This window comes from Electrona antarctica (assembly GCF_951216825.1).
Source record: "Electrona antarctica genome assembly, chromosome: 18".
NCBI lineage: Eukaryota > Metazoa > Chordata > Actinopteri > Myctophiformes > Myctophidae > Electrona > Electrona antarctica.
In genome coordinates this window covers 32,255,005-32,279,034 of record NC_136799.1, presented here as the reverse complement: position 1 = coordinate 32,279,034, position 24,030 = coordinate 32,255,005, and the positions used below count along the sequence as shown (strand labels likewise).

At 42.1% G+C, this 24,030-nt stretch overlaps 1 protein-coding gene across 1 annotated transcript in view; it reads right to left on the bottom strand.

Moving 5' to 3' along the window:
* LOC306941851 (tyrosine-protein kinase receptor-like) overlaps window positions 1–24,030 on the bottom strand; it is a gene marked incomplete at its 3' end in the record, with an annotated part of 47,792 nt that overhangs the window by 6,081 nt on the left and 17,681 nt on the right. The window contains exons 2-4 of the mRNA XM_079527489.1: window positions 12,001–12,099; window positions 4,061–4,216; window positions 2,277–2,493 (exon numbers count right to left, since the gene is read on the bottom strand). Of these exons, the coding sequence (XP_079383615.1) occupies window positions 2,277–2,493; window positions 4,061–4,216; window positions 12,001–12,099 (472 nt within the window). The remainder of the gene's footprint in view (window positions 1–2,276; window positions 2,494–4,060; window positions 4,217–12,000; window positions 12,100–24,030) is intronic.

The window sequence follows — 24,030 nt, the reverse complement described above, 5'->3', positions numbered from 1 at the left end:
AATGTTACATAAATTGTTGAAAGTGAGTGTTGTGTTGAAATCGAAGTATTGCATTCATTGTGCGCGCATTGAGAGCTTTTGCTCTCTGCGTCAAAACCAGCTTTTACCTGGTCTAAACATATAGAGCACACGCACACTCTGGTCATACATTAGCAGTGCACTCGTATTGCACCAGACCACACCTCATTTTAAGACCAACATACCCCCCACACAAAATTCAGTGAAAGATTTTTGGTATTCTCAAAGTTGGATTAACACTTTTTTGAAGTGTCTAATAGGCAATTCACACTGAGAGGGACTGAATTCGTTTCATTGGAACCGTTTCCGAATACGGTTGCCTGGTCCCCGATGGCCATGATTCACATTGCCCGAGATTCAACAGCGCACCCGGGTACACTTGCATAACACACTTTGATCCTCCATATGGCTGGTGTGCTTGATGGCTGGTGCGCACGGACAATGACCATCAACTCTGCGACATTGTCTCCAATAAATCCAGACACACTGCATTGCATTGCCTCTTTTGGCTCTTTGCCGTTATACTACTTCACTGTCAGCCTGCCTGCTATTCACTGTGTCAGTCAGTTCTGTGCTCCAGTGTCGTGTTTGATATTAGTTTAATGGATTCTACTTTTTAGAATTATTATTATTTTGTTTTACTTTGGAAACTATGCCAAGCAAAGCCCAAGAGCCACGTGTAGTCCGCAGAATAAGATCAGCGCGTACTGCGGTGCTACGCGTATAAGCAGATTCAACAGGAGACGGGCGGCGTTGAGAAATGCGCTGGTGTTACGCGTCATGCAGCGTCTGTGTGTTTTTTTTGTTGACGCTTGGCTCATCGACTAGAGATTATGTCACGTTCTTAAAAAAAAACAGTCCACTTCCTTCTTTAGGTACGCATGCATTCACATTGGAACGATCCGTATCTGAATTCACTTCAACGGTCCAGAGACCCACCCCCCATGCGGTCTCGGGGACGGTTGGGCGATCCGCTCCCGGGAACGGTACGCATCATTCACACTACCACAACATCTGCCAAGTGGTCCCGAGTGCGAACCCGGGACCATAGTGTGAATTGCCCCTAAGTCTTGTGGACTGAAACAAAGATGATTCTATACAAGTATGCAGTATGAGTGAGAAATCTAAATTTACTTTTTACTGTAGTTCGCCTGTCAGATCATAATTCAATCCTTTTTGATAACAGGCTGCCGTTTAGACTTTTCACCCCAAACAGTCAGCAATGGTCTGATTACGTTTGAAAATGTGAAAATCCTACAATGACAAATGTTAAATTGTACATTTATTCATATGAATAAAAGACAACACTCAGTAGTAGTAGTAGTACTATTCCATTGCATTGCAGCCTTCCAATCAGCCTTGTCAATTATTCGGCCTCATCCTGTACCTCCACTTACAACTAGTTGGTAGCAGCTAATAATCACAGTGTCATGTCACTGTTTGTTTGTAATTGAGTGTGTGCACTCACTGCACTAGCAGTGAGTGCTACTGTAGCCATTAACCTTGTCATGGCAAGAAAAATCTTATCGCTACACAAACAGCCTTTCCATCAGAAATATCATGTAATTCATAAACACACAGTCCTGTAGTAACTACTGAAGTGAATACACTCAGCCACAATTGAGCATTATATTAGAAATTGGGTTAGGCTGGCCGGAACGGATGAAACCAGCCTACCTGTATGTTTTACTGCGACTGAAGTAAAAACCTCTTTCATAATACAAATGCATGGTGCATTACCCACCAGTCACTAACAATGACATACAGCCTTATTGCATTCGGTCGTCCATCCTGCTCCTGTCATAACCAATTATACATTCATTTCCAGGGTGCACATATACAAGCAAGCTTTTAGCTGGTCTGAAGATGGCTGTGCTTTAGCATAAGATCAATTCTAACAAAGGACATGTCCGCAACAACAGACACTCAAAAGATTGCTGTCATCTTTGAATTACAGCTCTTTGGTCCGACCTGCTTTGATGGCTTCATAGATTTGTTTGACAGCACTATCATTTGCGTTGTAATTTCAGACATATTTTTTTATATAAATAAACTAACAAATACAAATACAAAGTGTTACTATCTCACAAAAAATATAGTGGACCCTCTGTGGTAACTCCGAGGACCCCATAGGGACTCTGGACCCCGTGTTGAAGACCCATGATGTAAAAGGTATTTTTGTGTTGTGTTCTGATAGGCCTATAGTATATAGATCTGTCAACCTTTATTCCAACAAAAGAGAAGATGTAAGCGCTGACCTGGCGCTCTCTTGTCTCTTGTGGTTGAGAAGCACAGAGGTAAGAGCTGGAGTTGACAGGACGGGTTTGACCAGGAGCGTGAGGTTTCCGAGTGTCGGGCCAGCCTCGTAGAGAGCCAGCTGCAGGTGGCACAGCTCACCGCTGCCTGGCAGCACCGGGCTGGTCAGCTGGTACTCACAACTCCCAGAGGAGGAAGGGCCTAGAAGCAGGAAATGACCTTTTGGGGAGAAATACAAAATAAAATAACTTAACAATAAAATGAACATGAATTGAATAATACAGTGTTTCTCAAACCTTTGTCATTTCAAGGACCACCAAATGTTACAGACCTGTAAGGGCCCATGGAACCCCCTCAAGGAAACTTGACAAGATAAGATAAGACCTTTATTGATCCCGAATAGCCGATCTACAAGATCACAACGTGTTTCATTGCGACAGATTTTGAGCTTTTAGATTAAGCCATTAAAGCCCTAACCACACCAAAGGGTCGAGACGGTTTTAGCGTTGTCCCTGCGGTGTGATATGTCCTGTTGCACGTTGACGTGCATCGTCCCTAGTGATTCAACGCATGGAATTCAATGGACCAAACCACACCAAAGGGTCGAGACGGTTTTAGCATTAACTCCTTGCAACCGTTTGGAGTGGACCCAAGGAGTTGCATGGTGACCCTTTGGTGTGGTTAGGGCTTTAGACCTTCTAAATCAATAGTTCTCAAACTTCTTAGCGCCAAGGACCCCCACAATTATATGTAATTGATCGTGGACCCACCCCATATGAAAATATTTTATGCCAGCGACCCCCCCAGAAGAGATTATTTGTCTTCTAAATTATGAAACCCTTTCAAGATTTTTTTTTTTCATCAATAGCAGATGTACAAGCTCACAGCATTGTTGTGTTGTGTTGTGTTATCTGCTATTTTTGAGAACCACTGTTCTAAATCCTAAGAGTTTTCTGGGGGAAAAAAATAGAGAGAGCGCTGGGGGACCCCAGGGCTGTATTATTATGTACAGTGGGGCTTAAGTGGTTAAGTCAAGTCAGTTTGATTTGTATAGCACATTTCATACAAAGTAAATAAAACAACAAATGTACAAACCATACCCACCCGCCCACTCACAATACAACGGAATAAAGCACAATACAAACCCCAAACCACACTTTCGCAACATCAAGAACATCAAAAGCTGCTCATTCAATGCATTGTATCTGAGAATGTGTTATTACAACCCCCTGGCTGAATCAACTGTAACTGAATTATGTATGCACTGTCAAACCTGTACACAATAAAAATTCTCAGCTTTAATTTATCAGTTTTGTAATTGATAAAGAGAACACTCAGGATTTTAGTGTACACTATATCTGAGAACAACAAGTTATTATAACCCCCTTGCAGAAGGAACGGTATGGATTCTGTACACAGTAAAATCCTCAGTAAATTTGTATAGGGCCGTTCGTATTGAGCACCAGTGGTGGAAATTTGCGTCCTCACTTTTGTCTTCAATGTTTGTGTTTACATACTTTTGTCTTCAATGTTTGTGTTTACACACTTTTGTCTTCAATGTTTGTGTTTACACAGACCCTCAAAGCTGGACATACAAACAAAAACATGTTCCAAGTCAAGTGAACGGCATAGTTATAGTTATCTAGTGCTCAGTGTGAGTGGACCTTAAGTGCGTTATTATATAGCCTAACCTCCTTGCAGAAGGAACTGTGTGAACTGTGAATCCTGACAGAAACACACAGTATGAACCATGAAGAGCATTTACGTGCACTCTGTGAGTCCTTACCGTCACGTGTTCCCTCCGACTGGTCAGTGGCAGGCATCGCCACGGCGGTCTGGCTGCGTGCTCCGCGTTGCCACGGAGATGCGATCGACCAGTCCCTTTGAGCGCTGTCATTTGACATAGTCCAGGAGCAGGGAGATTCAAAATCACAGGAGGTAACTGCATAGAACAAGAGGACAGACAGATGGAGACAAAGGTGTTTTCACTTTACTTAATTATCCCCGAAACTGAGAATGATATACTGTCTATATATATGGTTCTACAATTTAATAATACTTGTTAGTAGTCCTGGCCTCTAAACTGCCTCCCCCTGGCCAGCCGGGGAGCCCGATGGAGGGGAGAGGAACCAGAGGCGTATCTACAATAAGGCGAGGGCAGGCGTCCGCCTGTCCAAATCCATTTCTGGCCTGGCCAAAATCCATACAATGAGAAAAAAGAGGACAAAAACAAGACCTGAGAACTATTAATGGACAGCTGATTGGCCGTTGCGGTAGAGCGCGACCCTCAATCACCCATTGGAATGTAAATGCATGCCTTTCAGCCTTTGTATACTACTCGTCTGGCAGGTATATCTATTTGAAAACCTTTAGTGCTACGATTGTGCGCGGGGAGACAACAATTAACACGTCTTGTCTGCCCAAAACGTAATTCCTGGATACGCCACTGAGAGGAACTGGTTGGAATAACGCGTTCCTTCCATGCGCTACAGTACGTCCAACCGGAACCGGAAACTCCCCCCTGTCAGGTGAAAAGAAGCGGCTTAGACTCCTCATGCATAGAAGGAAGCATGATGTCAGTCCGTTTAGGTCCATTTAGAACAGGATTACATTAGATAATTGACACTGGGTGAAAAAGGACTGTCATAACAGCATATTTTCCACACAGTTAACCAGGGAACAAACAACAAGACAATCCTCAAATGAGCTCTGGAGTGATGGCTGAGTATCTGGGTTTATTTGAGTGCATCCACAACACGCTGTGGTGTATTTATTTAGGTACAGGTACTGTTTTTCCAGTATTGTGTTCTTGTAGTACAAAGAAAATGGATGGAACATCAATGATGCGACATGTACTACAGACAGAAAATAAATTACAATATAAGTGTACCAGGACTGTTTTTATACACTATTTATTAACCATCACTATGTGCTAAAAGTGTGATTTCAAGAAAATGTTCACTATACAATGAGTGAATGAAATGGCTAATTCTACAACCCAAGTTCTATACTACAAAAGTTCAACATGACTTTAAACCATTACAAATTGGAAAGCATCTGTGTAATTTTAGATTTGAGCTAAAAAAATATATATACATTATTTTATACTTTCGCTATTCAAAAAAAGCAGATACACAAGCTCGTATATAGCGCAACACAAGCTCAAATATTTTTAGATGGGGGTCCACGGCCAAATGCATATAATTGTGGGGTTCCGTGACATGAAAAAGTTTGAGAACAACTGAAATACATACATTTTTCATAAAACTTAGAGACATTATTTTGTACTATCGGCCTCAGGTCAGAATAAAAGAGCTTGTTGGTCGAGGTGCCTGAAGTGAAACTTGTCAGCTTTAAAGGTGGAGTGCCGTTATTTTTGTATTTTTTTCCAGTTTTTCATGTACAATGTACTTCATTGGACCCCTTGGTGTGGTTGTTATGTGCAATGTCTTATTTATTGATCTTATTTAGGAGTTCTTCCTGGAGGCTAAACGTGCCACTGAAAAAAACAGTGATATAGTGACATCACAATATCATCAATTTGAGTTGCTAGTTACTTTGTAGATTTTGGTTTCTGACACAAACAGTAACCACTTCAGCCCTACTGTATATATTTCGGCCATTTGAAAATAGCCGATCTACAAGCTCACAATGCGTCGCGATGTGACGCATTGTGAGCTTGTAGATCGGCTATTTTCAAAAGATGATTTGAAAACTTAAAATGGCACATTCTGCATAATGAGTAGCCTAATTTTAAATTTTACATTTATTTACATTTTACATTTAGTACTCAAAGTAAAAACTTTGAGTACTTTTCCCACCACTGGAAAATGGTGCATTTAACCAGTAGGGGTCAGCAGTGAGTGGAATTTGGAAATGCTATAACGACTAAATTGGGAGAAATTGAAAACATTTTTGGTAAAAAAATATATAAAGGAGGAAAGCAATTATAAATAAATCATATAATAAATCTCAAACAAAGTAGCTTTTTTGTTTTTTGTTTTTTCAAGAGACCACATTTCATTTTTATTTTATGGTTCGGAGAAGCGTAAAAGATGGAAGCCCAGAAAACGTCCATGAACTCAAAAAAAAGAATAAAAAAAAATCGTTTACATAATTCTCAAACTCGGCACAAATTTCCCACAAATCTCCCCATAAATGTAGGGTAGCAGCAGGCGTGATTACATACAGATCTACAGTCATCCCTAATCATGGCTGACAAGGGAACAAATCATCTGAAAGAGAAAACAGCTGTTATGATTATAACTAAGGAATCGAAGGGGAGTGGGGGGGGCTTGAGGAAACAGAAAAGAAAACACAGGGTGCAGTAAAATCCTCAGTGTTAAACCCCAAACCCTTATTATAATAAAAATCCTCAGTGTTAAACCCCAAATCCTTATTATAATAAAAATCCTCAGTGTTAAACCCCAAATCCTTATTATAATAAACAGCCTAATAATTATTATTATTGTTAAAACGTGTTTTAAGGTCCTACAACATCAAATTCAACTTTTCCCATTTTGTTTGTTTTTTTGGGCTCCCCTACGTGTCTTCTATCCTCACAAATATCCAATTTTGAACAATCAGACATTCTCATCATATTTGGGTTTTTATGAACAGTGGTCAGGCCAAATGATTTGGTGCTACTCGTGATATCATACTGTAGTTATCTCCCAATTTTACATTTTGTCTTTGGATACTGTGGGATTATTATAATAGATGTGGAAGGGGAGTAGCTGGGATGAGGGTGTGGCGGAGAAAAACATTTGCATACACAATAATTTGCATACACAGCACCCCCACCATATCAGGACATTGAGGTACTGCAGCTAAAACTGCTTTAGAAGCCAGACAGACTGATGATTATGGGCTCCATTTTTGTTCGAGCATTCTAAATACACTATTTGGGGATTTAGCAGTGGGGAAGGGGTGTTCCCCCACTAAAGTTGATATTTTGGTTACCTGTCTAAATCCCGAAAACACCTCCATTACCCGTTACATTATGCATATAGGTGTGGTTTGGGCGTTACAATAATTAAACCAATCACCGTGCCACATGCCATTGCCTTTAACACTCCGAACGCGATACGCGTATAAACATGTTCTTAATTAGCCATGCGTCCGCTGCGAGACACGTATTTATACGTTTCCAGCACCTTTTTATTGATTACTTTCAATCGCCTTTCTACACACCCCAAAAATAATAATAATAATGCCTCTCCCCCTCCCTTCCTGAAAACAGGACGGGAGGGGCCCATTGTGTAGAATAGTCTCTGTAAACGTAATGGCGGCGCCCATGCGAGCGTACATACAACCCCAGTCAACAGAATCACACTGCATAACATCCGATCGGCTTGCCTCCGCCTCTCCTCCTGTTTCTCCCTCCTCCCCTCCCCTCCTGTTTGTTTCAGGGGAGGGGAGGGCGTCTTGTGTGTAGTGTCTGTCGGAACATGGCGGCTCCCATGGACACCATCATAACATAACAAAATAAACATCGGGACATAGGGACATAGGTTAGGACATAGGGACATTGCTGTTCCTTGGAGTGGTTGCACCACTCAAAAATAAACAAAACAGTAGTAACGTATCCCCAATATGTTCCCTCGTCCCTATGCTCATTCTGTAGCTCATTCAAAAGCCAATTACAGACGAAGGGTAGATGGGATCAATGTGTACTTTTTTCCTCATAAAAGTAGACATTCAGGGCTTTCATTCGGTGTATAGTATGTATAGCATATTTTTTGTGTTCATTTTGATATCTGCCTGTCAACGTCTGACATAAAACGGCCCCTAACTCGGCTTTTTGTTCAAGAACAGCACTTTACTACAAAAGCAGGTGTTACATAAAGGTGTGGACAAATTAAGCTTTCTTTTGAGGTATGCGGTGTGCTTCTCACTATAAGAAAACATTTGGTGTCGGCCTTGGCTATCAGCAGTAGCATCAGAGCTTCCAAGGCTGAGGAAATCGTTAGCAAGTTTTGTGTTAAGAGATCCCTTATCCGTTGCCCGTTATGCCCAGTGCTATATTGCTTCATAGCCTTACGGTCTATAGCCCATGGAAGAGTGATGTGTTGCTGCCTTGAAGTCTCACTTGTGCTGCACCCCCCCCCCCCCCCCCCCCCCCCCCCCCGTGCCATTTTTATATATATTTTTCCACCCCGCACAGAGCCAGGAACACATCTTTTCAGTGAGTCACAACTCGCTCAGATCTCGCTTTCAAATACTATGTAAACTATGAAATTCGGGCTTTCATTTGGTATAGATCGTGTGTGTAGGCCGTCTCTACGAAACGGTATCAAGCGAAAAGGAAAGTTCGGTAAATCGGATTAACCCCATTTGCTGCGCTATGGGGTGATGAAACTGAACCAGACTCCAGAATTTGGGCATGCCTAAATACGGGTTCGTCCCACCGACTTCTGACATCATTCTGACATCTGCATAGACTCCATTTGGGCATGCCTGACAAAGAACTCCATATATGGACATAAAAAGGGATACCGCTGACATCACTTCTGACATCACGATATAAGTGCAGTTCCCTGTGTCGAGTGACTCGAGTCATTCAGACCCACGGTTGTCCAGAACTGCCACAAAAGTCCTCTGCCCCGGACAGTTTTAAAATGCATGTTAGTGCCTTTAAAAAACAATATAGTACATCTTCAGTGGTTGTTGGTGGTGTCCCTATACTGAGAAATGATTGTAGACCCTAATATCAGGTAGGGCAGTGGTTCTCAACCTTTTAAGGCCGCGACCCCCCAAGTAATCGGATTTGAACTGGGGACCTCCAAAAATAATCATATTTGAACTGGGGACCCCCCACCCTATAGGGGGTGGGGGGTCGATTTGACTCGGTTCCACAGATAAATAGTGAAAATAGCAGATCTACAAGCTCACAGCGCCTAGCACGCCTAACACGGCTATTTTCACAATTTTTTCATCTTTCTTATATTATTTGACAATTTGGCCAACGTTTGACCAGTTTTTATAGTATAGTTTGTTGATTACTTTTGATGCACTAATGGTATATTACTTCTTTTTTTTTAGGTATTAAAATCCTAATCCTAAAGTCCTTAAATTGTCACTTCACTGTCATCTGGGGACCACCATCATGTGCACAGGTCAAGTACCACTGAGGTATGACACCTTACACTCCTACCCGACACCTGACACACGTAGCACTGCCTGAAGCTCCCAAGGGCAATATCTATCTACCCTAGCCAAACAGGGATTCCCTCCTGGAAAAAATGTAGTCTCCCACGCTCGGGAGACCTGGGGTCAAATACTGGGCAGGACAACAAAAAAGTACAAACTGCAGCTTAACTTCAGCTCAGTCAGTGTTAGTTTAACTCTGAGAATGTACCAATGTTAGGCATCTAAATTGCATCAAATGGGCCCCAAAAATGTTACACGCTCTGTTACAAATGGATACATACATTAACACAGCTGATAGATAGATATTAATTTTTTAGGTCGAGGAATAATAAGAGACAAAAGGGTAAAAAATGGATAGGAGGAAGATGTTTAAAGGAGATGCTTGTGATGCATCATGTGATGCTGGCGTCAGAGAGGAAATGACCACTAACGAGCCACATGGCACAGAAAAGCCCTCCGGGACACATAGGAGAGGAAAACCCCCATGCAGACCCTTTGGTCGTAAGGTCACAGGAGAGAGGAAAACCCCCATGCAGACCCTATGGTCGTAAGGTCACAGGAGAGAGGAAAACCCCCATGTAGACCCTTTGGTCGTAAGGTCAGACGTTATTAAATCAGTCCTTTGCTGCTGAGAATCCACTTTTCCGTTTTATGTTTTCCTGTCATAAATAAGCTGAAAACTGAGCTTTCTCCTCCGATCGCAGATGACGCAAGAATGAAGCAGGCTTTTTACAGTATTTTGTCGCTGTCAAACTGTCGCTCGTGTCTTAAAGCAAAATGAGGCGTCGGTAGAGGTTTGGGTTGTGTAGCTATGACGTAACTCCAAATATTGGTTGATTTAAAAACAAAGAGGATTCTGCCAATATGCTTTCTTGTTCTAACCGTTTATCATACTATTTATTATACTATTTGAAGGACTGGATCCAGTTCTGATCTTCTTCCTAATTCAAATAGCAAAATCGACGTTAAGTTGACACTTATATTTGAACTACCCCTTCACCACCGCCAAAAGAAAAAGAAAAGCTGTGTCAGGTTAACCCGTTAAAACTGTGAAAGCATCTGTGTCATTTTAGATTTTAGTTTAGTATTTCAGAAAACTATATAGCAGATGTACAAGCTCACAGCAAACTTGTACATCTGTTATTTTTGAAGATAATGTTTTTGGTTCTCGAGTTACGTGCAATCGTGCGTACACACACACGCACGCACGCACGCACGCACGCACGCACGCACGCACGCACGCACGCACGCACACACGCACGCACGCACGCACGCACGCAGAGACGTGGCACATTTATAGTAGGATATAACCTGAAATGACATTCCAAAGCCCTCACAGTGATACCCGTTACTGGGCGGCAGTGGCACAGAAGGTAGAGCGGCCACTTGGGAAACGGAAGGTCCCTGGATGGATCCCCTGGCTCATCCTTAGTTACTTAAAGTGACCTTGAGCAAGACATGAACCTCAAACTGCTCCTGATGAGCAGGTGTTGATGTTTCCTCTGTCATCAGTGAATGAGAGTGTGAAGGGTAAAGTGCTTTATAAAAATGCACCATTTACTAGGGTGACTCATTCCTTGTTATTACTATCACTAAAGCAATGTCAAATAATAATAATAGATTTGTCCTTCAGATCTGTCTAGACAGAGTAGTAGTAGTACTAGTAGTAGTAGTAGTAGTCTTTTATTCTTTTTTCTTCCTCTTATTCCTTTTTCCTCATTTCAGTCAGTCTAATTTCATTTTAACTCAATGCAAGGTTCAATATTTATACTGTTTCATGGACAATACACCCATGGCAACATTGCAGGCAGTCACATAATTGCACTTAGAGCCTCCTCAACAATAATAAAACAAATAGGCGCTCGGGTGCTTCAGTGGTAAAGTGCCTGCCACCCAGGAGGTTGTGGGTTCGAATCCACCGTGATGCATCCGGCTTTGTCAAGCATCTACACGGACACAATTGGACTTTGTTTGGGTGAGAGAATCCAGGCGGGTAAATAGTCTCTGCAAGTGATCCTACGTGCTGCGGGCAGGAGGAGTAGGACGAAGACTTTCCGTCCACCCGGTGGGGGCTCCTCACTAGCAGGTGAATCAGTAGGATACAACAGCAGTGACAACACAGAAATGTGTGTGGGTAGGAATCAATTGGCATCATGACTAAATTGGGGAGAAAATGGGGAGAAAAAGCTAAAAAGAGTAGTAGTTCTAATTTGCTTTATAATGACATAACGATTTTGAATGTAGTTTTATTATTGTCCACAATGTTGATAAAAATAACTATACTGCCTGCATAAAGTGCTACAGTTCGACACATAACTGCTCAGTGATCAACTGTATGGTAATTTAGATCAGTTCACATTTATTACTATGTATGTGTATGTGTATAAAATAATAAACAGGATACAAGTTCAGAAAAGGTGTGTGTGTGTGTGTGTGTGTGTGTGTGTGTGTGTGTGTGTGTGTGTGTGTGTGCGTGCGTGCGTGCGTGCGTGCGTGCGTGCGTGCGTGCGTGCGTGCGTGCGTGCGTGCGTGCGTGCGTGCGTGCGTGCGTGCGTGCGTGCGTGCAAATCTTACTTTGGCCATCGTGCTCCTTGTCTGACTGATGAGGCAACAAATGATCAGAGAAGTTTTCCTCCAGAAATCTGTCCAAAAGAGCATGGCTGGTACTGCAGACTGCAGGTTAGAGAGGGGGGGGGGGGGGGGGGGGTGAGAGGGGTATGGAGATGGAGGACACAGTTAGTTGTTTCACTTATCGATGGAAAAAGAGCTTGCTATGGCTTTTTCATGCCGCAGCACTTAGGCTAAATTAGAGAGAGCAAAGTGATTGAGGCACAGTCAATGACAGCATGCGGTATCGCCACTAGTTATGAGTCACGATAGACAGACACTGTACAGTAAATCTACAGTAGCTGCCCTTGAACTGTGGACTCCAATATGCATATTACATTATGTATGAAATTGTTGCGGGTATGGAGGGAGCCCTTTCGGAGGAGATGGTAGAATTCTGGCTGAAAGCCAATTTATACTCAGAGTTGCAACAGAATTGCAATGGAGTTGCTTGCTAAAAAATAATGGATATTCATGCTTTAAAATTTTCAGCAAGCAACTCTGTTGTGTAATGTACAAACGAATAAACTGCAGTATAAACGAAGCTCACAGTATGTACAAAGACATCAAATCGTCATTTCAAAGTTCCTTTCTTTAGGGGAAGGAGTAGTCATCTTACAGCATCCTCATATCCCTGAATGGACCTTGAATCTTGAGCCATTATGTTTAAAATACCACATCTCTTGATTGTTGCACAACATCGTTTACACAATACTTTAACTTGTCCTGTTCTGTATTTCCCCCGATGACTGTGACAGGCTTTTATCCGTTGGCGTGACAACACCATGCTGACTATAGAGAGATCAGATCATCAGCCATTATCCATGGTGCATCTGTGCCATCTCCCTCATGAGTATCTGTCAGCTGGCCTTATTAGTAGCGTATTGCCCATGTAACTGGAATTATTAGAGGACCAGCTGTCCATGTTAGAATTCTGGGGTTCTTTGATTTCCTGCACTCTAATAGCCTTAGGCTTATTATCACAGTTTAGTGACCCACTTCCAAAGGTCAGTGGAAATTAGCCAGTATGAAAAACATCAACTTGGCAAAGAGATTAATAGCAGAGGCTGGTTTAATAGGCTGGTTTAATCCAATTTCATTTCATTATAAACAAAGTTACTGGAATCTGACCATACACAGACACACCAAACAAAGATAAAGACAAGTTGACAGGATTGGCTTTGTTTTGGGGGTGGACATGGAACACTTGGCCATCAGTCACTAGCCTGAGGGAGGGTGGGAGGACCCCTTCATGCTCACCAGACACAACGGCAGAGATGGTGATATCACAGGGGGTCATCGTAACTTAACCCCCCGCAACAACGGCATAGTGTTAGCTAATGCCCATGAGGCATGTGTCACGTTGGTCAACCAGCACTAACGAGATTATTAGAAGGGACACTTTATTAAAAGCAGACGGTGATGAAAATGGGCAGTTGTCTTGAAGAGTGACGGAGAAGCTATTCATTGGTAATAAATAGAACACACAATAGCTATGCATAGATGGCTGAATATGGAAACCGGAAAAAATACATTGAGACAAAACAACGAGAGCCAAGTAGACTATTATTAGCCGAAAGTACCCAAATAGTTTATTTGGAAGAAGACGAAGAAAAACCCTGCTAAATGTATCTTTAGATATTCAGAAATTTAAAGACCAAACAAAACCAGACAAATAAGACATTCTGTACTATAATAATAATAATAATAATAATAATAATAATAATAATAATAATAATAATAATAATAATAATAATAATAATAATAATAATACATTTGACTTAAATAGCACTTTTATTGGTATGCTGTTTTACAAAAACAAAACAAAAAGAATGAAAACAGAGAGTGATTGATAGAGGAAGTGAGCTGACTCATCAGTCATCAGTCATCGGTCGCTAGCCAATGCCGCATCAATGATTGAAGCCCAGCTCGCTGGCTGTGTTGGCTTTGTGCTCTGAAAACATCTTAGCTCTGAAAGCAGTCCGTGCATATCTAGAAAACTGCAGCTAACCACGGGAGCAGTATTCTAGGCTGTGGGCCAATGCTGGCTATACTCTAGAGTCTAGACGTGTCTCTTTCTCTCATCTGCCTCTCTGTCTCTCTGTTTATCCCTCCTCTAAATTACCTTTCATTCCACTCCCCTGGCCTGACCTGTGATTCTCCACTCACCCATGAAATACCATCCATCACACTTTCCCTCCTTTCCCCACTACCTGACTGCCACACCTACATTCCCATCAACACACCTCATTCCCCTCAGCCTATCAGACCCGGCCATTCCTGTATTCCCTGGTTACTTGTTCCCTAATCAACACCCCTGTGTACTGTATAAAAGCTCTGTCCTCAGTCAGTCAGTTGGCCACTCATCTGTTGATATAAGCCTGCATTACGTGTAATGTTACTCGATTATTCCGTGTATCCTGCCTGTAACCATGCCTTTGTGGTCCTGCATTTCTGGCCGACTGGAGCATTACATTTATTTGGCACATCCGCTGAATTCCCGTCGACTCTGTCCTGCATTTGGGTCCTTCTAAAACACCCCTGACAAGACCGACTTTAAGCAGAGGGATGCTGCTTAAATGGTAAATGGTGCATTTATAGAGCGCTTTACAGAGATTGTGCATTACATTCACCCATTCACACACACATTCACACACCGATGCCGGAGGAAACCATTAGGGGTTCAGAGTCTTGCTCAAGGACACTTCGACACTAATTCGGGGGGAGCCCGGGTTTCGAACTGGGAACCTTGCGGTTGCCATCCAGTTACTCTACCCCTGAGCCACTGCCGCACTCCTGATGTCTATTGGGTGTTTAAGGAATGTGATTGACTGGAGCTGGAGCAGCTTAGGTATAGTGGATATGTGCGGTACAGAATAATTTTGAATTTAGGCATTATTTTAGCAGACCTTACTGAGCGATATAAAAAGTGCAGAATCAAAGTATAAGTTTCAGATGATTTTTTTGTCAACAACAGCAGCGGTCAAGTGGTCAAGGAATTAGAGTGTTAGTAGAACAAAAAATAACAATGTAACTAGGATAACAACAAGTAAGCAACATACAGTACCTAGGATCTATGTTAATTGTCATCAATAAGTAAGTGCAGATGCAAAGACAGTTCCAGGCAGAGTAGAAGGTAAAAGCTCTCCTCCTTCGCTTCTCTGTCCTAAACTTTCAGGTGGTAAGGAAGTGACTCAGTGATGGGGAAATGTAGCTAATTCAAATGTTTCCAGAAACCTTCAGGGGAGAATTTTAAGAAAACCATGAGCTTCTTTTGAGCCTTTTTATCCATAGGGAATGAAGCTTTGTCAACCATGCACCCTGCCTAACAACGCTCTGATCCACTCCTAGTGCCGGTTCTTTAATATCCTTCAGTCCACCACACATGACAGCAGAATAGAACAAAGACAGCTTTAATCTGAGACATCTGGTGACAGATCGTCAGCATCAGGTACGTACGTACTGTATAAGGACAGACGGATGAGGACAGATGGTGGCTTAGAACATTGGAAACAATTATCTTGGACGGCGAGAGAGAGAATGAGCCAGAAAATCACATTCCTTTTCACAGCCAAAATACGTGGCACACACGCACGCACGCACGCACGCACGCACGCACACGCACACGCACATGACACACACAGTGACACACACACACACTCAGCTATTCAAAATGTACACATAAGTACGTAATTCCTCCACATTCAGACAAACATGGTGTGAGTTATCTTAAAGTTAAAGTTGTGGCGGGCAGTGCCTGTGGCGGGTTGGCATAAATGCCCAAGTATGGACTGGAATGGAAATGCCAGATGTCAGCACAAATCAGCAATAACGCCTATATATGGACTGGACATACCCGAGTCAGCACAAATCAGGTTTTCCTGTATAGGAAAGAACGTAGTCTTAGGTGCTACAGGAGGTAGGTGCACATTCCTGTGCACGCTGGGGCTTCAGAGTATTTCATTCCTCAATAATATAAACGAATGAATGATAAAGAAAATCCACGTGCACGCTCTCTTGTAAGGAGTTTAAACTCAGGGCCCTGAGTTTAAACTCGGTTTTTAATAACCAGTAAGAAGCCTGAGAGCGAGAAGCGACCTCGCCCTTGCGTGCACGCATCCGCCTGGGTGACGGCAGACTGCTGGGCGAGCGCTGGCGCTTTGGCATGGGGGGTCAGATCAACAAATGGAATGAATTCTGTACTGGCCATATATGGAGCGTGTCTTGAGTGTACAGGGTTTGATGAGGTCAGATCTGGCAGAACAGGAAGGACGGGCGGGGTAGGATCAACATATGGAATGTCAGTACAGGTCATCTCCATATATGGAGATCTAAGGGTTTGAGGTTTGAGGTCAGATGTAGCATTGCTGGCCGGCTCCATATATGCAGATCTAGGTGATGATCCAGTCTTCTCCATGTATGGTTATCCAGTAGAGGATTTGATGATGTCAGCCTGTCACAAGGCGTGATGTCACAAGGCATGATGGACTGACAACCATATATGGAGATCTAAGGGTCTTCATAATGTCACGTGATGTCACGACTCGAGGCGTGACCATATATGGAGATGTGATGTCACGAGGCGTGACCATATATGGAGGCGTGGAGTTCACTACAAGAATAATTTCTACAATAAAGCAGTTCCTGACAGCCTGCACAAACAAGGAAGTTGCTATGCAAATGCATGAAAAGTCCCAAAAAGATGATTATTCTAAACACCGGTTGCGCAGTCTGTTTAAGAGCATTTTACGATGGCTTCGAATGCAGCTCAGCCAACCCTAATCACGGATTGGAACTATCCGTTTCATAAAATTGCTTACATGTGTCACATTAAACCAAACGTCTCACCTCTATGACTCACAATGTTTGGGGCATTTCACTCTTGTCCACAAAATACTCACTGACAAAATAACATTCCATAATACTTTCTGGTAACATTAAACAACTATAAATTCAGGGAAGAGTTGTGGCTTGGCAGAGTGACACATCACAGCTACACTATATAGAACATGATGAGTACTGCTTAGGTGCTTAGGCACTACCGAAGTGCCCGAGCAAGGCACTGAACCCCCAGCTCAGTGGACAACAGTACAAGTAAGACGCGCGAACGCGGGAAGCGAACGCAGCTCGTAAATTGCAATGACAACAATTAGAATAAAACATTTTAAGTTTTTTTTAGTGTGTGTGTGTGTATGTGTGTGTGTGTGTGTGTGTGTGTGTGTGTGTGTGTGTGTGTGTGTTTTGTGTGTGTTACAGCTGCGCCCTCTGGTGGCGGGCCGGTGGTGTTACAGTGTGACACACAGACAGACAGACAGTTTAGGCCAGCTTCTATAGTTAGTGCTCACTGCGTTCGCAATAAAACTGGGGTTGTACATGGGCAGTTTCCAGGCTTTAATGTGATCGTGCAGGGTCTTGCTGTAAAGGAACACTAGTGCTCAGGCAGCTATGCATCTTCCCTGGTTATACTGATTTGAATGCTATATTAAACTGGGGACCCCCTGGAACCCCATCAAGACCTCATGGGGGTCCTTCCTTGGACCACACTTTTAGAAACAATATGTTAATGCATGTTAAAACAAAAATATTTGATCAGACTGTAGGAAATGTGTAAATGAAGAGGATGCATAAATTAGGCTAGGAATCATATCACAGTGACAGTAGTGGAAATTATGCAAAATGTTAATATGACCAATAGTGAACCAATAGTACCACTATCATGTACACAAAACTCCTCAATGTTAATGTATCCATTGGTTACATCAGTAAAAGAGGGTTTTAGCAGGGAACTATACCAGGACTAATACTATACTATACTGTACACTCTGACACACAGTGAATCATACACAAATAGGTTTGCACAGTTAAGAGTGCATTAGGCCTGGCAAACAGCCACACAGGCACAGCATCAGTGGCCATGCTTGGCTGCCCTACAACAAGAGGACATTAGCAATGATGTCCACACTGCCACAAAATATAACTACAAAAAAAAGAACAGACACATCTAAAAAAAATACTTCCAGTATTCCAGTAAGTAATTTTCTGTGCCCACTATTCTGGCATAGTTGTGTTTCACGCACTCAAATGCTACAATATATGCCAACTGGGTTTAACGGACCAACATTTCGGGGCCAATATGAATGAATCTGCGTCTTCTAATGAATGAATGAATGAAGGCATAGACCCAAAACATCAGCCTATGAAACTCAGTCGACATCTAGTACTTAAAGGGGCATTCCACTCATTTTCAACATGTTACTGTCATTAATATACCATAGAGCTGTTGTGTGGAAATAATAAAAAAGTCCCCCCATTCTGTGTTTCCTAGAACTGTAATTATGAAAAAAAAATCATTAACATGGTGAAACACATCTTGATGACATCATCAAGATGTGTTTCACCATGTTAATGATTTTTTTCAGACCTCTAGTTCTAGGAAACACAGAATGGGGGGACTTTTTTATTATTTCCACACAACAGCTCTATGGTATATTAATGACATAGTAAAATGTTGAAAATGAGTGGAATGCCCCTTTAAGAGCATGTGGGATTTCCTTTCTCCTCTAATTAGCAGTATTAGCCAATTTATCCAGAGTTCTCCACCTCGTTAAACATGTAACTGCTGCCAAACTTGCAAACCACAATTGCATAACATTTATGGACTGCTCTTGGAGGTTCACTGAAGGTCTGTAACTCTCACTTATTTTCTTTAAATTCAAATTTTAAACAAATTATAATCAACGAAATCAATTAGTCTGAACCAATTAAGCCCAATTATATCGTACAACAGTGTGCCATGGAAAGAGAGAAAATAATGTAGCTAATCTACAAGCTGACAATGTGTCGCATGATGCATCACGACACATTGCAAGCTTGCAGATCTGCTACTGTATTTGGGGTATTTTGGAAAACTAGATTAAATTGATTAGTTTGGCTATTGCGCCTCTAGTTGGGTCGGCGGTTCGAATCCCGGCTCCTCCTATCGTCCTTGGGCAAGACACTGAACCCTACATTGCCTCCAATGAGTTGGTCGGTGTGAGCTTGCCACCATTGGTGTGTGAATGTGGGAAGTGAGGACGCTGGCGTCGACTGTTCGCCGCTTCACCTCCCAATGTATGAATGAATGAACCATTGTAAAGCGCTTTGAGCACTTGGAAAAGCGCTATAAAAATGCAATTCATTATAGTTCACTGTACAGTAGGCTACGTATGTATGTGAAGCTGTCTAATACAGTCACACAGCTTCAAACTATGTTGGGTATGTATGTTGGTCGTGACTAGTATCAAAACTAATGGCATTCTTTCACTCACAGATCAATCATCTTCTATTTACTGAGTACAAAAAAACAAAAGCTTTTCAGCTACAAGCCAGCATCAGTATAATCAAAACCAGCAGACATGACATTTTATAGAAAGGAGCTCTTGTAAAACCACTACGCCAGTTAAAAACAAGGATTTATTTTTTATTTTTTTAATCCCACGTTTCTGTAACCCATTGTTCACCCGGTGCCAATTGCCTAAACTGTAAGCCTGGGCGCTCCTCTCCCTCTTCCAACCTGGGGAGAGCCCCAAACTGAGCTCATGCTTCCTTCAACGCATGAGGAGTGAGCAGGCCGCTTCTTATCACTTGACAGAGGGGAATTTCCCCTGTAGGACGTAGTGCGTGCATGTCCGTACACGCTATTTTCAACCAGTTCCTTTCCCCTCCATCAGGCACCCCTGCTGACCATGAAGACCAGGATTACTGCATGTTTTGTGAGGATACCTACCCTATAGGGGACACAGGGAGAACATGCAAACTCCACACAGAAAGGCCCTTTCGCCAACCCCACCTAGGGTTATGGGTGCTGACGACGACGCGGAGTGCCCACATCGTCCCCGGCGGGAATCGAACCCAGGACCTTCTAGCTGTGAGACGGCCGCGCTTCCGTGCCCCAAAAAAGGATTTACCGTATGAACATAAAAGCTGCATGAAGAATAAAGATCTCCGATAGCCAGCCATAGGTGATCTACAAGCTCGCAATGCGTACCAACCCAACACACTGTGAGCTTGTAGATCTGAAAATGTATGACAATCCTCAATCTACCTGTCATATACAGTGCATGTACAGTATGTAATTTCTTCATGTTTTGATAACATTTATTTTATACTCGTTTTGGAAGTGAAAAATATGGCTCTTTCAGTTTTTGTTCTCTATTGATTGTCTTTCAGCTTGTGGCGCTTATTGTCATCATTTTGCAGATTGCTGTCATTATCTCACTGAAGTCCTGCTTCATTATTATGAGTGGGCGCTTGTGGGGCTTCATTCAAAGACAAACCTACCGGTATGTTATTATGGATTCTATTTTCTTTGCCACAGAACAGAAGGTGATTGATCTATGAGCACTATTGTGTTTGTCCAATCTTGTTAATATATATGCTGTTTTGTTTTGAGTGGTGCATGCAACCATTGGGTGCAGCCACTCCAATGCCCAGCTATGTCCCTCCGTCCATCCGTCCGTCCGTCCGTCCGTCCGTCCGTCCGTATGTATGTATGTATGTATTTGGTTAAAAGGGGTAAGGTTTTAAAAAAAGGCAAAAGCATGCTCTGTTGCATTGGCCTAAAAGTGGGTCCTCTAAAACTGCTTCAACTTCTGAAAATGTGTTTGGTTCATTAGCCACCAGATGGCATACCTTATAAGTATGTATGTCTGTATGTCTGTATGTCTGTATGTATGTATGTATTTAAAAGGGGGGCTTTTTTGTAAAATCCCAGCCTACAATACCTTCATATATTTAAAATCCAATGTAAGGTTACCAGTGAAGGGCAACCTGCCTATTCACTGGGGACTATGCAAGGCAGAGGCGTCCACCCCCCCGAGTCCAAGTTAGACTAGACCGCATACCTAAAGTATGTATGTATGTATGTATGTATGTATGTATGTATGTATGTATGTATGTATGTATGTATGTATGTATGTATACGTATGTATGTATGTATGTATGTATGTATGTATGTATGTATGTATGTATGTATGTATGTATGTATGTACAGTATGTATGTACAGTATGTATGTATGTATGTATGTATGTATGTATGTATGTATGTATGTATTTATGTATGTATTTGGTTAAAATGGGTAAGGGTCCTCTAAAACTGCTTCAACTTCTGAGAATGTGTGTTTGGTTCATTAGCCACCAGATGGCATACCTTATAAGTATGTATGTATGTATGTATGTATGTCTGTATGTCTGTATGTATTTAAAAGGGGGGATTTTTTTGTAAAATCCCAGCCTACAATACCTTAATATATTTAAAATCCAAAGTAAGGTTACCAGTGAAGGGCAACCTGCCTATTCACTGGGGACTATGCAAGGCAGAGGCGTCCACCCCCCTGAGTCCAAGTTAGACTAGACCGCATACCTATGTATGTATGTATGTATGCATGTTTAGGATACAAACAGGTGACAAAGTGGCGCTGTTGAGCTTCTGCTCAGTTGTTTTGCACCACTCACTTCAGAGACGGGTCTGATTTTCTTTGTTTCTTCTAACCTTTTGCAGCTCAGCTTTCATGTTAGTGGTTGTGTTTTTTGAGTGGTGCTCCATTACGGAGCTTTGTGTGTCCCTGGGTCCATCCCTGGCTGGCTGGCTGGGTCTGTCCGAGCATGAAAATTGCGTTTGGTTGGTTTTCACAACCAAGTGTCACTGTTGCGCAGTCTAACATACACACACATATTTACTGTATATATGATGATTTCGGGTGTGACAGTACAGTACAGTGACAGTACAGTACAGTACAGTAGAGGGACCTCCTGGGGACCCCCACACGGTAACTCTGTCATTTCTCAACCGTTTAGGACGCGGGGTGGCTCGCCAGAACCGGCCCGGCCTCCTGGGCGTGTTCCTGGGGGTCTGGATGTTCCGGGGAGAATATAAGGTCCCAGATATTTTTCTTATACTTATTATTATGTATCGTCCCAAGAAAGAGTCATAGCTTGTAGACTATTATCATGAAGACTGTCCACTGGCCAAAATGAAACCCTTATTACTCTGATCTCCTCAAATTGTGATTTTGCAGTGATATGTTTTGGACGATATTAGAGAATGACAAATAACATAACACTGGTGCAAATCAATCTTGCTGTCTTACCGGGGTTCACAATGCAAATGAGAGAAACATAAAAAGTATCAAACACTGAACGTGGGGTAAAATAAGTATTCCTATGTGTTTTAGCAGGAAATAAGTAATTGGGCTCAGAAAACTTGGGTCCAATGGTTTACTTGCTTTTCAAAACAACTGGGCTTAATCTACGTATCAACTTGACAGATGCTATGCAAGGCCACATGTCTAATCTAATCTAATATCACATTTGACTTGACAGAATACCCGGTAAAGCTAGCTGATGTTAAAACACTTATGTTCGACCTTGAACGTGGACCAACTGTCTTCCTGTGAGGCTGCACTGTGCCGGAACCGCAACGAGACCGAGACAATATGTGCTCTCTGGAACAGCGAGGTTTTCGGCTGACAACAGATGCACACCAGTGCACATGTGCACGGCCATGCATGCACATGTGTGCACGCTGGACGCAAACAGACACGACCACATCGCACACCACGTCCCTGAAAAACAACAGATGAAACGTCTGTTTCACATTTCAGCGTGCACAGCTCATTCTGGTCACTGTGTCTACACAGTAAAATCATCAGTATTCTTTTAACTCTGAGAGTGCGCAAATGGAACCAGTGGTAGTGTGTCAGTCATATGAACCAAATCTGTACGCTCTCTGAGTTAAATGAACACTCTGATTTGACTGTGTATATGTGCTGTACGGTACAGACTAACATCACCCCCATTGTTGGTTTTCTATCATGTTTAATAAACATAATGAAACAAATAGGTAAACTGTTTTACTGCCACAGTCCAAAGCTGTGGATGACTGTAGCCATAACACTTTAATTTTCTGCCTTTTAGGGACAATAAAAGCACTCCCCAGGAGACTTGTCAAATAAGATGTAGATAATAGTGTGTGAAGAAATGTAATGACATTGGAATTGCCAATGCTTGTTCATTTCAACGTTTAAAAAGGTGCTTGTTGATAGATCACAGACAGCATCATTCTTCAACAACAGCTGAATAATTCGAGCTAAATGTTTGGAGGTAAAAATGAGCTCAAATTAAAATAAAATCTTCAAAATATCAGTAAAGACTTATTTGTTACTGTACTTCACAGCACAAATGTTTTGTTCAACAAAAATTACATTTTAAACTAAAAAAGTATCACCAAATGGGTCTGTGTGTTTGTGGGTTTATCTGTATGCCCAGGGCTAATCTTGCAGAACACTGGATTGATCAGAGTGTAATTTCTTGTGTACAATGCCAGTAGGCCAAGGAAGTACCTCCACACTTTTGTCATATTCTGAAATATTTCGCTTACATTTTATAATGGATGGAAGTAAATGGCAGTGGGGCTGAAACCTTGCCAAAATATGGGGTCACATGCCATAGATATATCATAGATGATTGACATCACATTCATTATACTGTTTGCACTGTGTATAAAAGTTGCAATCTTGAAAAATACAACACAAGTATGCTTTGTTCAATATGAGCCTAGTTTGAAATATATCATCTAATTTGTTGAAAGGAAAAGGTTTAGCTGGATACCATCCAGATCTGTGCTTTTTGAGTGGTGCAACCACTCCCTTACGGAGCCATGTGTGTGGGTGGCTGGCTGGGTAGCTGTCTGGGTGCGTCTGAGCACGAAAACAGCATGGTTGTTTTTCACCACCTGTGCACAACCTAACACACACACAAACACACACTCACATATTAACTGTATATATGATGATTTCGGGTGTCCCAGTACAGTAGTGACAGTACAGTACAATACTTTCAATAAAGGTTCATGCTGTGGTAGGAATGGTTTGGTAATATCTTCTGTCTTTTATCCTGTCCTTTAAATTAAACAATTATCTCTGTAATTGATAGTTTAATGACAGTCTAATGTACTTTATC